Here is a 15,901-nt window from a genome sequence, read left to right as displayed (position 1 = left end):
CAATTTCATTTCCTCTTCCAACCTCTTGAGGTATGATAACAATTCATTCTAAAGTAACATTTATTGTGGATCACACACTTTTTGAGATTGTGTTCTTTTTACACATTCTATGTGAAAGCTTATACAGTTACATGTAGTGTAGCAATGGTAATAAATATTTATTTGGAAGTCGCCAAGGTAGACTGTGACCATAAACACACTTTTTGTACTTCTGTAATTTAAATATTTATTTTAAATGAAACTTGATTTTGTAACTAATCCAATAGTACTTAAAGTATTCCATTCTGACATCTTCCATGATGCAGAGATCTGAATACTTAAATTATTTCAGTCTGACATTCTGCTGTGCAGACATTTGAAAACCTTATTGAAGCAAAGCAGACTGAATTGTCTGTGAAGGTTTAATTATATACTATTCTCAATGTATTTTCTGGTCAACATGCATTCTCACCAGTTTCATGGTATGTGCTATTGCAAAGTCTGACCCACTGAACATCATATCTAGGTTTGCAATTTTCCAGTCTGTGTGTAATTATTTCATTCCCATTAACTGTAAATCTATTGCATCGAACTTCATCAGTAAGTTTGTACAAAGCTTCACCTATGTTGCTCACTATTATTAAATAATCTATGAACAACATGAATTATAGTTACACTGTTGTGGGTGTGTATGTTGCCTATGTAATTGGGTAATAGTAAAGGATGAAGCACACTGCATTGTAGTACACAAATTTTAACTAGTGTTTTTCATTGAGTACCAATTGGTAATTATGACTGGATGTAACTGATGCACATTTCATAACCTACATATTATACATGTGAATGATTCAAGTCACACTTTTCCCACCCCTTGGATTCCATGTACTTCCAGTTTGTCTAAAATAATTGCATAATAAACAGTATTTAATGCTTTGGAGAGCTCTAAAATGAGTCCTACCACTTATTCATTACTTTTGTAGAATTATCATTGTTTCATCAATGTAATCCATTAAAAGCATTTATCTGTTTCGTCCTGGTCAAAATTCATATTGATTACAGTTCTGTAGTTAAATAGTGACCCACTGCTTCATTAATTTCTCTGATACTTTGGAGAATGCTGATAAAATATTTTTCATCTTTATGCCTGTTACCGCTTTTGAATAATGGTTTCACCTTTTTAAATTTCAATTTCTGTAGAAACAGTTCTTCAGTTAATTATATATAAGCAATATGTTTGATATCATAGCTCAGATTACCACTGTTCAAATAAAAAAGGTTCAGATGAGATGTTTTAGGTACCATATCCAGTAAAATGTAAATATTTTTAAATATTATTTTGAGTTCATGAAAAAAGAAAACTTTGGTATGCATATTATTGACCTGAATTTTCAGGTGCACAAGTTATTCTTCAAAATAAACACACACACACACACACACACACACACACACACACACACACACACACACACACTCACACACAGATGTAAGTATACATTTATCGAAAAGGATAGTAAGAAGACAAATTTATTACCTCACACTTTTACTGGTTATGCCCCAAATACTAGTGATGATTAAAGTTTCATACCACTATATTACTACCATAAATTCAGTGTTCTGTGAAGCTATCATGGGTTGCTGCAATACTTTTCACAGTTCATAAAACTGTAACTATGAGGCATTTCATGAGTACTGGATGTATTTCCAACCATATTGTTTCGAAATTAGTCCTTTTGCCACTGTCATTGATAGCAACAATACATTTATTATCCAGTTGCTAAGTGACTTCAATCCATTCATTCATTACATTCTGTAAATAGAGAGAGATAAACAGTAATTAACAAATCTCACTGGAATTCTTTGTTTCTATTGTTGGTTTTCCATGTCCATTCAGCATTATCACGTATGGAAGTATGATCAGTAAGTTATTATCTAGTACAGCCTGAGTAAATGTTTTGGGATAAAGGCCCTGCTTGTTGATGTAAGTTTCATATATCTCAACAGTTTTCATGCAGCTTATGACATTCTTTGTATTTTGTGTGATGTCACCTCAATTAACTGCAGGTACAAATATTTTTCATTGCAGGAACATACGCTATCAATGGGTATCTGGATATTAATCCAAGGAATTATGCTTTTGACCTGAAACTTTCAGTGGACAAAAATGAACTTAATGTTAATGGCCATCTGAATTATGCTGAACCAAGAAGCATAGATATTGCTCTTGAAGTTACTTCTCCACAGTACCCTGACTATGGTTATGGTTTCCAACTAATTAACAAAAGAGGAGATGATTCAGTAAGTACAGAGTAGTGAATATCCTTATGAATGAATTTAAGTACTGTGTAATAATGTTCTGTCAACATAATCACTACCAGTACCTTAGTACTTTTTCTGAAAAAAATTTTTACATTAGGACTTTGCAATTTTGAAATTGTTATATTTCTTCAGCTGAGAAATTTTGTCTGTTTCCATCATCAGATATTCATTCATTCATCCATCAAATTTCATAGATCCCATCATGAAGGAAAATACAGGGTACACACACATACATATGGTACAATGGTACAGTTGACTCTGAGAAGCTCATCTGCAGCAACCAGCACGGTTTTAGGAAATAGCGGTCATGCGAAACACAGCTGGCCCTCTTTGTGCATGATATACAACAGGCTCTAGATACCGGCTCCCAGGTTGATGCCATATTTCTCGACTTTTGAAAGGTGTTCAACTCAGTTCCGCAGTGTCGCTTCCTACAAAAAGTGCGTGCTTACGGTCTATCTAATGACATAAGTGGTTGGATAGAAAGTTTTCTAACAGACAGGGAGCAGTATGTCATCCTGAATGGGGTAACTTCAACAGAAACAAGAGTAACTTCAGGTGTGCTCCAGGACAGTGTAATAGGTCCTCTGCTTTTTATGATTTACATAAACGATCTGGTTGATGGTATTGACAGCGGCCTTAGACTGTTTGCCAATGATGCTGTAGTCTACAGGAAAGTAGTATCACACGAAAGTTGTGAACAAATCAATGAGGATTTGCAGAAAATAAATGTGTGGTGTAATGACTGGCAGTTATCTCTCAATATTAGTAAGTGCAACCTACTGCGTATAACAAGGTGAAAATCCCCATTAATGTATGAGTACAAAATAAATGATCAGTCTTTGGAAGCGGTAACATCAGTGAAGTATCTGGGTGTGACTATTTGAAATGCACTCAAATGGAATGATCAGATTACACAAGTAACGGGTAAGGCGGACTCTAGATTGCAGTTTATTGGTAGAATCCTGAAGCGATGCAGTCCTTCAACAAAGGAAATAGCTTACAATACATTTGTTCGTCCAGTCTTAGAGTACTGTTCGTCTGTATGGGACCCTTACCAGTTGGGTCTGATTCAAGAGATTGAGAAGGTCCGAAGAGGAGCAGCAAGATTCATGACTGGTACATTTACCCATCGCAAGAGCGTTACAAATCTCATAGAAAGGTTGGAGTGGGACACACTTGCAGATAGACGATGCACTAAACAGAAGGAGCTGCTCACTAAATTCCAAAATCCAATCTTCGCCGAGGATGTAGAGCATATATTATTACCACCAACTTTCAAATTGTGTAATGATCATCATTCAAAGATAAGGGAAATAAGAGCTCGTACTGAGGTGTTCAGACAGTCGTTTTTCCCTCGCGCAATCCACGAGTGGAACAGATGGGGGGAAATATGACTTTGGCACGAATTGTGCCCTCCGCCACACACCGCTTGGTGGCTAGTGGAGTATGTATGTAGATGTAGATGTAGAATGGTGCAGTGTTGCTGTACAGGTAGAGACAAAGAAGGAGGAGGGGAGGGAGAGAGAGAGAGAAAGGGAGAGAGAGAGAGACAGAGACAGACAGAGAGAGAGAGAGAATTCGTTAAAAAGATAGTTAAGTTTTCAGTCTTGTCCGTGTGCTTTTTGATGACTCAATGCCTCTGTTATTCAGTGAGTTGTCTCCCTTGCTCCTATGTTATGTACTTGCAAAATGTAACTCTAGTAACGTTATCCAGCTGGATATGAAAAACAATTTAAACAACTGGTTCTTTGTCTGTATAGTTTATAAAAAATATAGAAAACTCAACAATAGTTAGAACCACTGCATACAAAATGTCTCTCTTTGTCATAGTGTGCACCAAAAATGTTGTTTCAACCACAATAAGTTTTCCAGCACCATAAAATGCACAGAACTGATTGCGTCAGCATTTATATTATTTTAAAATTTTCAGAGTGACAGCAAGATTATATTAGCTTCTGGAAGAGATCTGAAGAGTGATGGATCGAGGATCATTATTGAACATTTCATTAAAGGCAAATATGAGACCCTGGACAAGTTCAACCTAGAAACATCAGGGAAAGGTACGGAAGAGTTAAGCAAAGTAAATAGCACCATAACTGTTTGATTATCTTTAGTACTGTTGTCAAACCATTAGTAATTAAATCTGAAGTAATTTTTTATTTGTTGATATGTACTTGTCATTGTATGCCTGTACTGAATTTCTAAAGACTATCTGAGCTTGTACTATGCCTCTAAGTACCACAATATTGGAGAAGAATTAAACTCTAATATTATTTTTGGCTCGGACCAGAACTTTTATCTGTTTGATATGTTAAACATTCATCAGATACAACCAAAATGTGTTCTTAACAGTCCTGCAAAACATATCTAAAATGCTATCAGCATGCTCATTCACCTCTTCTCTAAGAGAGAAATTCTTTCAGATTTTCTCTTATATCAGTTTCTTTCAAGTTTTTAACAGTTTCTGCAGAGTATAGCTGATTTGCCACCTGTACCATCTCTAATATACTTTCCACCACTCTATATTTCACCATTTCAGTCTTAGAAATAACAATTTTTGTTGTTAATACAAACTACAGTTACCTTTTTGATTTCGTCACATTGTTATGCTATGTCATATTGCTTGCTTAACAATCAGTTATACAGCTGTTTCTTTATGCGAATGATTTACTGTCCTTCCATTATTGTATTACCTCATGATTATCACCTCCTTGGAATGTATATTTTATTACACTATAAAAATTTGGTTTGCATCATGATAGTCAAAAATTTCATTATAATACCTTTTCAGCATCAGTGAAGTGATGGTACACCACTTTTATTACTGTATAATTAGTAAGAACTTTATTAGAACTTTTTTTGCAAGATTACCGCTATCATCTGTTTGTACTGAAAATGAGATGCATACTATAATAATTAGTTTGGGGTAGTCTTTTACACAAAGTCATACCAGTCTGTTTTGCATAGCTGCTCCATGGCTACAACATTTACATCTTTTTAGTTTGTGTTTTGGATAATTATTATTTTTCGTATCAGTTTTACTAATGCAGATTTCTACCACTGGTCTGGAATATCCTGAAAATACAGGGCTTTTACATAAATTCCACATTATATCAGCAGATAAGGTACAAAGTAAAAATGACCTTTGCAGAATACAGATACAAGTGGCATGGTTAGAATAAACATTGAAATATAAACATACTTTGAAATTGGTAAAACAGCTGTAAGTATTCCAAGTATGGTTGTAATTAGCTCTTTGCTTCTTTCTGTAGGTTGTGTAAATTAATTTAATGATACTGAATGCTTCATGATGGGTAGAGTTATAGCATCAGAAAAAAAGAACTTGATCAGACAGACAGTTTAGAGAGAGAGAGAGAGAGAGAGAGAGAGAGAGAGAGAGAGAGAGAGAGAGAGACTGGCACATTCAACACCAGTAATTCTCTTGGTCTGAGAAATACAGCTTTTGTAAATGCCTAAATTTTGTTCTCATCCATCCAATACATTTTTAACTTCAGTAGATCCATAGAATTACTAATGCAATGGTTTTATTTTCACTGCAGTCATAGGTACTGGACATGAAATTCTTGGAAAATTTGAAATCAGTTCTAAGCCCAGGCATCTTGAGTATGACCTGAAACTTGGGTATGATGCACTAGAGCTGAGCTCCAGTTTGGTTGCTAAAAGAGACATAAAAGCCCCTGATGATTACGAATTAAAATTTTCAGTAAGTAAAATTTTCACTAATTCATTGCACTTTTCATGTGGATGTGAAACATTATTTTCAAATGACCACTACTGAGATACATTTTATTACATGAAAAATTGCTTCTTCAAAACATTAAACAATATTTAAAAAAAGCCAATTTCAAGGCTTTCAGTTGTCTTTGGAGGTAGTCAGGATTTAAGTTAATAATTTGAATTTATGTAAATCAGGATGTTCTCAGTATGTAGAAAGAAAAATTTCATCCTCTCTACTTCATTTATTACAGGCAAAAATTCTTGACAATAGTATCCGGATTGAAAGTTCTCGTGAAGTGAAGCCCAAGGATGATTCTGTATTCCTAAACACACTAATAGTGCTATCAGGAAAAAAATATGAGCTCCAGGTTGATATCAAGTCTGCAACTGAAGATGAATATCACACTTCCTTGAAAGCTGAAAGCACCTTGAAGATTGAAGGAAAAACTTCAGTCAGGTTTGTGTTTCAGTCATTGGACTGTACAAGAAGTGGAAAAAGATTTGTATTTATAACTTCACTACTATTTCAAATTTATTTTTCTGTTTGTTTATAGATTAATCACAGAATTCACAACAGATGCCCAAGCTATAAATGCACATGTTAAACTGTCAAGTGAAGGAGAAGATTCCTTTGAAATTGTTTACAAACTCAATAGAGGTTCTGGAAATCCGAGTGGCAATGCTAAGGTAATTAAAATTATGACAGAGTATAAGACAAAAGATTTTTCAGGATGTTTTTAGATAAGTCAGAATACCATTAATAATAGCTGACTGCATTACATGAAACAATAATAAAGAGTTATGTCAGTGAAAGTAAGTTATTAATGAAGCATCTGATGATTACACTAAGTTTATTGGGATTTTTCTTACTCTGTTAATGGGTTATTGAATAATAGGTCCAGTTCACCTCTTCTTTAGTTGCATAAAAAACAGCTTTCATTTTCTGTATGCTTTCCTCTGTATTGTTTTCATGTATTTTTGTATCATTATTGGTAAAATTTAGAAGAGTAAATTATATCACTGATGTATTTTTAAATATGTGTTACTGGAGTATAATAACCTGTATCTGAATGTTTATTTCCTCATGTAACACATCTTCTTTTGTTCTATATATAGGTATGAGTAATTTTCCATGCTTCTTCGCAGTATTAGATTTTATATTCTACATTTTCATGTATTTTCTAATTTATAGTAGATATAATACATAACCATAACAAACCTTGATTCATAGTTTGGTTTCTGTTCTGTTGCTGCAACAAGAATAATTTTAACATTGTCTGTAACACTGTTTTTAAATTATTATTGATAAGCAGTTTCAAGGTTATTTAGGTTACAATGTTTCATTGATACCAAGGTCCTTAAAGAAGGGCAACAGGCTTAGAATTGGCAAGAATGAAGAAGGAAACAACCATAGCTTTGCTGAAGGACCAACACAGCAATTGAATAAGTGATAACTCCCCAGAAAATTTAAATCATGTGGCTGAATGGAAATATGATCTTTGATTCCAAGATATAGATGTCAGAGAAATTAATGAACTATAGTACATTTTCAAAGGCAGTATTGAAGGAGTTCAGGGAAGCACTACTATAGCTGAAATACAAGCACTACTATAGTTGAAATGCAGCGTTTTAATACATACAAAGCTGTTACTACAAATGTTCAAGAAGCTTCTTTGGTAAACCATCATCGCCAGTTTTGTAAAACCTTGTCACCAGTTTTGTAAAGGCCTTGTTGCTACTGCTGTGGAGGCCGAGTTGCCACTGTTGTTATGGTAGGCCGAGTTTGTGGAACGGCTTCTGGTGCAGTACACTGCTAAGACAATTTCTCCCTACTACAATTACACAGCTATGCCCCAGGGTCAGGTAACAGGATAGGAGAATGAAGGTTCTACAACATTCCAAAAAATTAGTAACAAAGTCACAGAAATGAGTTAAAAATGTTTACTTATCTTTGTGACTTGTCAGATAATGAAATCTGCAACACTGCATGTAATACAACACAAAAACGCCCACAGTGGCTAAGTGCAAATAATCATAGGTGAAGTTCATTGTACACAGCAAATGCAATTCACAAGAACTGTCTGTTCACTTCTAAGAGTTCAATAAACAACATTTCCTGTCTAAGACAGCCCTGGATGATGATCTATAACCAAGTGTGCAAGAGCTGCTCTTGTGTTTCCGAGTAGGCTTCTGTCTGTTGTCGTCCGGTCATTGGCAGATTTTACTCGGCCAGCAGTTGGCCGAGGCGAAGTTGATATCTTCATCCTCAGCACTGCCTGTGGTGCTGGTGGAACTCGTGTAAGTGGCGATTCTCTATGGCACTGGCACCAGCTTGCATCTTTGCATCTGTCGTGCTTTGCCCTGGTTGTGTCTTGTTTGGATGACACAACAGCTTCAGTGAGAATTTTCAGTAGGGGGCACAAAAAAAAAAAAAAAAAAAAAAAAAAAAAAAAAAAAAAAAAAAAAAAAAAAAAAAAAAAAAAAAAACATTTAGCTTACAAAATGTTGTTGCAAATTTGGAGAACAAGTATTTCATATAGGTTTGGAAACATTCTGTTGCTTCCATTGCGTACACCAGACTTCAGCCTGTGTATGAGTAGAACTGGAAATATTGGGAATATGATGTGGTTACAACTGTGGAAAACAAAAACTTACAGGAAAATCATAAATATATGATTCTGGAACAAGAAAATTTGATATAGCTGGATATGGCAAGGTAGTGGAGGAGGAATTTTGGAACTATTCACAAACGTAAATTACAAACAAAGATACAGTCAAATTTACAGATACTGATAGCACCTCACTTCTTGGCAGGGTGATTATCAGTAATTGTATGCTTGTCTTTTGCAGAACCAGAAACACTTCTCATTTTGAATGGAACTTGTAGCAGTTGAAGCAAAATATGAGTTTCATATGTTACGTGATCATAGTAACAATATAGTAGTTAGATGCTTACTGTTACACATAATATACTAATATATATATCCTGCTAATTATAGCTGTTTGTGAAAAACTACCTGGATGGAACTGTAACATTCAAATACAACAATGGAGTTGGAACTGGCACTCTGCAGATTGATGTACCAAAACTGCACCGTAAAATTAAAGCAACTGGAGATCTTACACTGTCTGGATCACAGCGTTCTGCAGCAATTGATTTGTACTGGGATGCTGATAGAGATCAATCAAAACAGTTGCATTTTAAGACTGAGAATGATGTTAAAGAAAAATCAATTGACTCAAAGTAAGTCTTATATATAATTCAGTTTTATATCAGATTTGTGTTGTTCACAATAATAACAACAGCAAATTACAGTAAATAATCATGTAAAAAAGAATTTTGTTTGTAGGAGCATTTTACCTTGAATGAAAGTGAAATAATTTAGTATAATCTTCACAACATCTTTCAGTTAAAAAGTTAACTATGTGTTTATCTGCATTTCACTAAATTCTTCGTCTTCTTCTCTGCTACTCCTTGTGTCTCCTCAGAGGAATTTGGGATGTTCTACTTCACCTGAATTCCATGTATTTTTAGATGTCTTATTCTCATAACTGAATTTGTAGAAACCTTAGTACAAGAAAATTTGATATAGCTGGATATGAAAAGGTGTGGAGGAGGAATTTTGGAACTGCATAGAAATATATAAGGGGCAGTCAAATGAAAACGAGACTGACGGATATTTATTACTTCAAAAGTGAACACCATAACAGTTAATATATTTATCCCTCTGTCGGATAATACAGTTAATGCCTTCATAGAAAAATGGTTGCAGTTGCTTAAAGAACCATGATGGTACCCAGGCATGCACCTCTTCATCTGAAGCAAGTTGGTGGTGGCAAATGTCTTTTTTTAGGGCTCCAAACATATGGGGAAATTGCAAGGACAGATCCACATGTTGCCAGTGTTGTTTCAACAATGCTGCAGAAGTTTTGCTGGGAAGCTCTTACACATCACCCATACAGTCCTGATCTCTCCCCATGAAATTTGTGTATTTTTCTAGCCCTGAAGAAAGACATTCATCACCATCGATTTGCTTCAGATGAAGAGCTGCATACCTGAGTACAATCATGGTTCCATAGGCAACTGCAAACATTTTTTCCATAAAGGCATTGACCACCTTGTCTCAAATTGTTTCAGTGTTGCAATCTGATATAGTATTTCATCTGTTGATAACAACAAATTCTTGCCATAGCCACAGGAGTGTGCATTTGGGTGTCTGTGTGGTTGGGTATGTGAATATGCATACTATTGGTGGATAAAGAGCTAGTGTGAATCACATTCTTTGTTGCTTGTCACTCTATGCATCAATCTGCTATATGTGAGTGGTTGTCTTTCCCTTAGTTTACGTTATTAAGCTATAAACGAAAATGTTCTCTGTGCACATACTAGAGTAACTGCCAAAATAATCCCTATATTAGAGTCCTTCTGATATTATAGTGCTATAGTTTACTCATTCAATATGTTTACACTTTAAGGAACACATTAAGACTACTGGATCAGCTAACAACACTGAACTTCAAAGGAAGCCTTTCTGGAGCAATAGATGATGGTAAACTGGAAGGACAGGGTGAACTGATACTTCCAACTGGAAGATACTTAGGTTTTAAATTTGGAAGAGCACTACATCTTACACAGGCTGATACTAAACTGGGTCTTCACCTTCAAGCAGAAGATCGTGAGAGTGCTTCTAGTAGTCAGCCAAAGTGGAAGACAGACTTCTTACTTGAATCTGGTCTAACAAGAGATTCATTTCAAGGAGAAGCAAAGTTTTTGTTTGAAACAGAAGGAAAGCATGATCTGAAACTGTTCTTGTCTGGAAAATTACTTCCACAAGGAGAGAAAAAACTAATTTCTGGACAGGTAAGTACAGCCCTCTTGCTATGAGTGGATGTATTTATCAGAGGGAAGATAATTTTTTGTTTCAGAATAAAAATAGGATTATTGTTTTTTAAATGTTTTGAATTTTCAAGATCACTTAAGAAGAAGTATCATTTAATAATAGACTTTCTGAAATACATAATGTTACCTTGTTTGATGCAGAGAACAGCCAGACAAAATGGTATATTCCATTATAACATGCAAACCACGTTAAGATTGCACATACACTTACATCAGTGAACATTGGCAGGACAAACATACAACCCAGCATGCTGGTTATCCATAATGTTTCCTTTTTATTTCCTTTAGCACCAGCATTACCAAACAAGAAAGGAAAAATCTTACAGTATTGTTGGCTTGGTACCTCCAAATGGTAGGAGCAGCTGCCTAATCTGAAAGTGTTTCCCTCTTCTTCACAAAAGGGCCCCTTTCCTCATTGTGTATGAGTGTTGTGTCTTATGTGTGCCTCATCGAGTGTAGGTGACTCTAATGCAGGGCTTTTCAACTGGCCGGTTTTGAGCGCGAGTACTCACGTCTGCTCAGGCACGTGCTCGCGAGCAGGTGCAAGGTCGCCGAGTAGGCAGGGAGGGGAGGAAGGGGAAATGCGCGCACACGTTTGAATAGGGCTGCAGCATGCCTATTGAATTCGCACCGACTGTGTAACGTTTAAAGTACTACGATCAGCTCAAACAGTCACTTCGCTGGTTAAGAATCATGTCAAGTCACCGTTGTGTAACCCCAACCATGCTTTCGCAGTTCAACCCCCATTGTGAGGAATTGTATCTTTTTACAGAAAAAGATGGTGTTGCAAAATGTTTAGTATGTCACAAAACGCTGAATTCTTTTAGGAAATTTAATTTGCAGCGACATTATATGTCGTACCACACGAAAGACTACGGAAGTGGAAAATGTGATGGACCAGTTCGTGCACAGGAATTTATTAAACTGAAAAGGAAGCTATCCGAAGAAGATCTGGACGACGAAGAAAAATCAACTGAGGCAGCTCTCAGAGTGAGTTACAAAATTGCTTTGCTTTTAGCAAAATCCCTGCACCCCTTCACTGATGGCAATTTAATAAAAGAATGTTTGGTAGTTGCAGCGGAACATTTGTGTCCATCTCAAGTTGAGCAGTTTCGGATTGTGCCATTATCTAACATGACCATTATGCATCGCATACAGGACATGGCAGACGACGTCCAGAGCCAGCTTGCAAATATCTGTAAATATCTTATGGCGTATTCTCTAGCTCTGGACGAAAGTGTTGATATCACTGGAACAGCGCAGCTTGCCACATTTATTAGAGGTGTTAATAGAGATCTTCAGGTGAGGGACAAGCTCCTCGATGTAGTAGCCATGAAGAACATTACAACCGGAGGTGATATTTTAAGTATTGTTGAAGAAAGTGTTGAAAATATAGGATTGTCATGGAATTCTTTAGTTTCAGTGTCTACAGACGGTTCACCAGCAATGACAGGGAAAAAAATCAGGTTTCGTTGCGCTGTTGAAGGAGAAAATGCAAAAACTGACCATGCCGAATGAAATAAGGGGCGTTCACTGTGTGATCCACCAGGAAAACTTATGTGCAAAGAGTATCACTCTAAGAAATGTGATGGGTGTTGTTGTTCGTACAACCAATTATATAAGGAAGCATGGGCTACAACACAGGCTATTTAAAAGCTTCCTTGAGGATGTAGAAAGCCAGTATGGTAGCCTGCCTTATTACAGCGAGGTCCGCTGGCTTAGTCGTGGCGAATTATTAAAAAGATTTTTTTGCCTATTAGATGAGATAAATATGTTCATGGAAATAAATAACATGTATGTTCCTGAATTGAAAGAGCCTTCATGGAAATGTGATCTCGCGTTCTTAGCAGATTTAACTAGCCATCTGAATGCTTTGAACATTTCACTACAAGGTAAAGATCTGCTAATTACTCATTTCATAGATCGAATACGAGCTTTTAAAATGAAATTGACACTTTGGGTGAGTCAGCTGGAAACAGGATATCTAGCTCATTTTCCTAAATTATCATCCATGCAAGATGTTCACAAAGACTGTGAACGTTATTCACATAGTTTATTTGCCCTTAAGGAAGAATTAGATCAACACTTTCAAGATCTGACAGCACTAGACATTGATTCTGATCTGTTCTCCTCTCCATATTCAGCGAATATTGAAGAGATTCATCCTGAGCTGCAACAAGAAATTATTGACCTGCAGTGTGACAGAGAATACAGAGACAAATTTCAGAACAAGAAAAACATTTTGGAATTCTACAGACAATTCCCTCAGGATAGATTTCCTCATTTGCACAAACTGGCGGCTACAATAATATCAATGTCCAGTTCCACGCATGTTTGTGAACAACTGTTCTCTGCAATGAAATGTAACAAGACGTGCCTAAGAAACCCATTGTCTGATCGAAATTTAAACTGCACGCTGCGCCTACAATGCACAAGAACAATTACTCTGAACATAGACGCAATTGTAAATGGCAAAAAGTACAAGATAACCGAGAATCCCACACTTCAATGACACCTTTCATTGTGTAACAGTTCACAAATTAATACGAATGTAGAGGCATACAGTAAGCTAATAAAATTTTGTGGCACGTGTACATTCTCCTTTATTTGTTTCATTTGTCGCAGTAATAATTCGTGAGTGATATCCTTGCAGGTGGCCACGGGTTTACATTGACTGGCGGCAGCTGTTGTGTGCCCCATGTGACTCTCCCCACTCTCCGCTCTGGTCCGGTAGTGGGGGTAGCGTGCTCCCGCTGCTCCATGCTCGCGCCTTGCTGCTCACAGCTTGCTCCGCGAGCACGTATGTTGTGAAGCCCTGCTCTAATGGATGTGTGGTGTCATGAGTGTGCTGTATGATGATGAGAGATGGGAGAAGGTGAAACCCAATGTCAGCACATTGTCTACTCTTCTCAAAGAATACCTAGGGTACCACATAGCCTAACATCCCCATCTGAAGGATGGATCACCATCAAGAATGTCACATGTGCTGACTCAGTGATGCATTGCAAAGAGATTTAAAATCTAATCCAGGACATTTGTGTATAGTTTGGTGATCGGGAACTTATGCCATCATCTCTTCTCTCCTTGCTGGATAAATGTTAGTACTGAAATTTTCTACCACCATTAGGATTTGAACCAGCTACCTCCAAAATACTCATACATTTCAGTACAAATTGTCGTAGGCACATTATCACACAAAATGTGAAGCATGAAAGACGACTACTAGCTTTCCAGGAACGGTCAGTATGAAACGTGTTATTTCAGTCAAGGAAACCTACAAAATAATTTGTGCCACCCATTAGTCATATTTTCAAAATTTTTGTTTATTTATTTAGCTTATGACTAAAAATTTCATCAAATAAGAGTTAAAATATCCACTATCACAGAAAAAGTGCAGCCATATGACAAAGGAAAAAACTATGGAAAAAACGTAAAAACATTGAAGAATTTGAAGCAAAATAAGATAAATGTGAGAAGATACCAGTGAAGGAACCATTAAAGCTACATGCACAGATGTATTAGGAAAATAGCAGTTAGAATACTATGAATACACTCCTGATTTTCTGATGGAAGATGAAGCACAGAAACATTCAAAGATGATAATCCCAAATTTAATCAACTTGCAGATGATAGCTGTAATGCAAGTGTAATCTTGACGATCATTTTTCTTCCAGTTTTAAGGCAACCAACAGTGTTCCAAAATGGGACTTTTGCAATTATATGTACGAGTCGTGTTAAAAAAGAAACCAAACTTTTGCTATAACACTTGTATTTCTTATCGCACAACATTTTAACTACTGTGCCCCTCAAAATAGTCTCTGTGCTGGCAATACACCATTCCCGTCATTTCTTCCACTTTTGGACGGCCTCCTTGAACACATTTTCTGGGATGGCATGCAGATTTCATGTAGTAGTATAGTCATGAATCTCCTCTATGGTTTGGAAACAACATTCTTTCAATGTGATTTTAAGTTTGGAAAACAGGAAACAGTTTTCTGGGGCTATGTCAGGAGAATATGATAGATAGGTCATTACAGGAATGTGATATTTTGCTAGATATCCGTGACATGTGAGCTGGTGCATTGTCATTATGCAATATCCAAGTCTGGTTTTCCCACAGTTCAGGTTTATTCTGATGCCTACTACACCAGCAATTTCTCTAAGTGTTAAGCAATGATTTCTGTGGATCACAACATGAACTGTCTTGACATGGTCATCTTCTGCTTGTACAGAAGGTCATCCAGGCTTGGGATAATCACTGTCCAACACTCTGCCATGTTGAAAATGCTTAAACCTCTCATACCACTGTGCAAAAGTCGTATAGTCCTCCCCATAGGCTTGGCTAAGCAATTGCAATGCCTTTGTGGAAGTTTCGCCAACTTTTCGGGAAAATTTCACACACACACACACACACACACACACACACACACACACACACACACACACTGTTCTTTAGGTTCTTTCGTTGACACTTTGGCACTTATCTGACAAGCAGCTGTGTGTGTGTGTGTGTGTGTGTGTGTGTGTGTGTGTGTGTGTGTGTGTGTGTGTGTGTGTGTGTGTGCTCACTTCAGCAATAGCTCACTTACTAACAGTCAGAATGAAAGGCAGCAAACAGCAGTTTTTTGTCTGAACCTACCACTACATGTGCTCAGTAGCCACAGGACAATCCCTCCACCAGCTGATGTGCTATTTCAAAAATTTGGGTTCTTTTTGAACACACCTCATATAATACTGTTCAGTTAGATTAACAAGCCATAATTTCTTGAGACCAAAAGACATTTTTCACAGTTCGATAAGAAGTATGTGGTTTTGCCACTCAACCAAAGAATCTTATACACGCTGAGTCAGGAGGAAAGGTGTGGTGTCACCACCGGACACCACACTTGCTAGGTGATAGCCTTTAAATTGGCCGTGGTCCGCTAGTATATGTCGGACCCGCGTGTCGCCACTATCAGCGATTGC

General features: G+C 36.7%; 1 protein-coding gene across 2 annotated transcripts in view; it reads left to right on the top strand.

The window, feature by feature from the left end:
* The window catches only part of LOC124723019 (apolipophorins), a 122,832-nt gene that overhangs the window by 54,622 nt on the left and 52,309 nt on the right, over window positions 1–15,901 (top strand). For both annotated transcript variants that reach the window (XM_047248195.1, XM_047248194.1), the window contains exons 21-27: window positions 2,063–2,274; window positions 4,229–4,358; window positions 5,859–6,022; window positions 6,288–6,493; window positions 6,591–6,723; window positions 9,036–9,280; window positions 10,513–10,897. In XM_047248195.1, coding sequence (XP_047104151.1) covers window positions 2,063–2,274; window positions 4,229–4,358; window positions 5,859–6,022; window positions 6,288–6,493; window positions 6,591–6,723; window positions 9,036–9,280; window positions 10,513–10,897 — 1,475 coding nt within the window. The remainder of the gene's footprint in view (window positions 1–2,062; window positions 2,275–4,228; window positions 4,359–5,858; window positions 6,023–6,287; window positions 6,494–6,590; window positions 6,724–9,035; window positions 9,281–10,512; window positions 10,898–15,901) is intronic.

This window comes from Schistocerca piceifrons, chromosome X, assembly GCF_021461385.2.
Source record: "Schistocerca piceifrons isolate TAMUIC-IGC-003096 chromosome X, iqSchPice1.1, whole genome shotgun sequence".
Classification (NCBI taxonomy): Eukaryota; Metazoa; Arthropoda; class Insecta; order Orthoptera; family Acrididae; genus Schistocerca; species Schistocerca piceifrons.
This window is presented reverse-complemented; position numbering and strand designations above follow the sequence as displayed.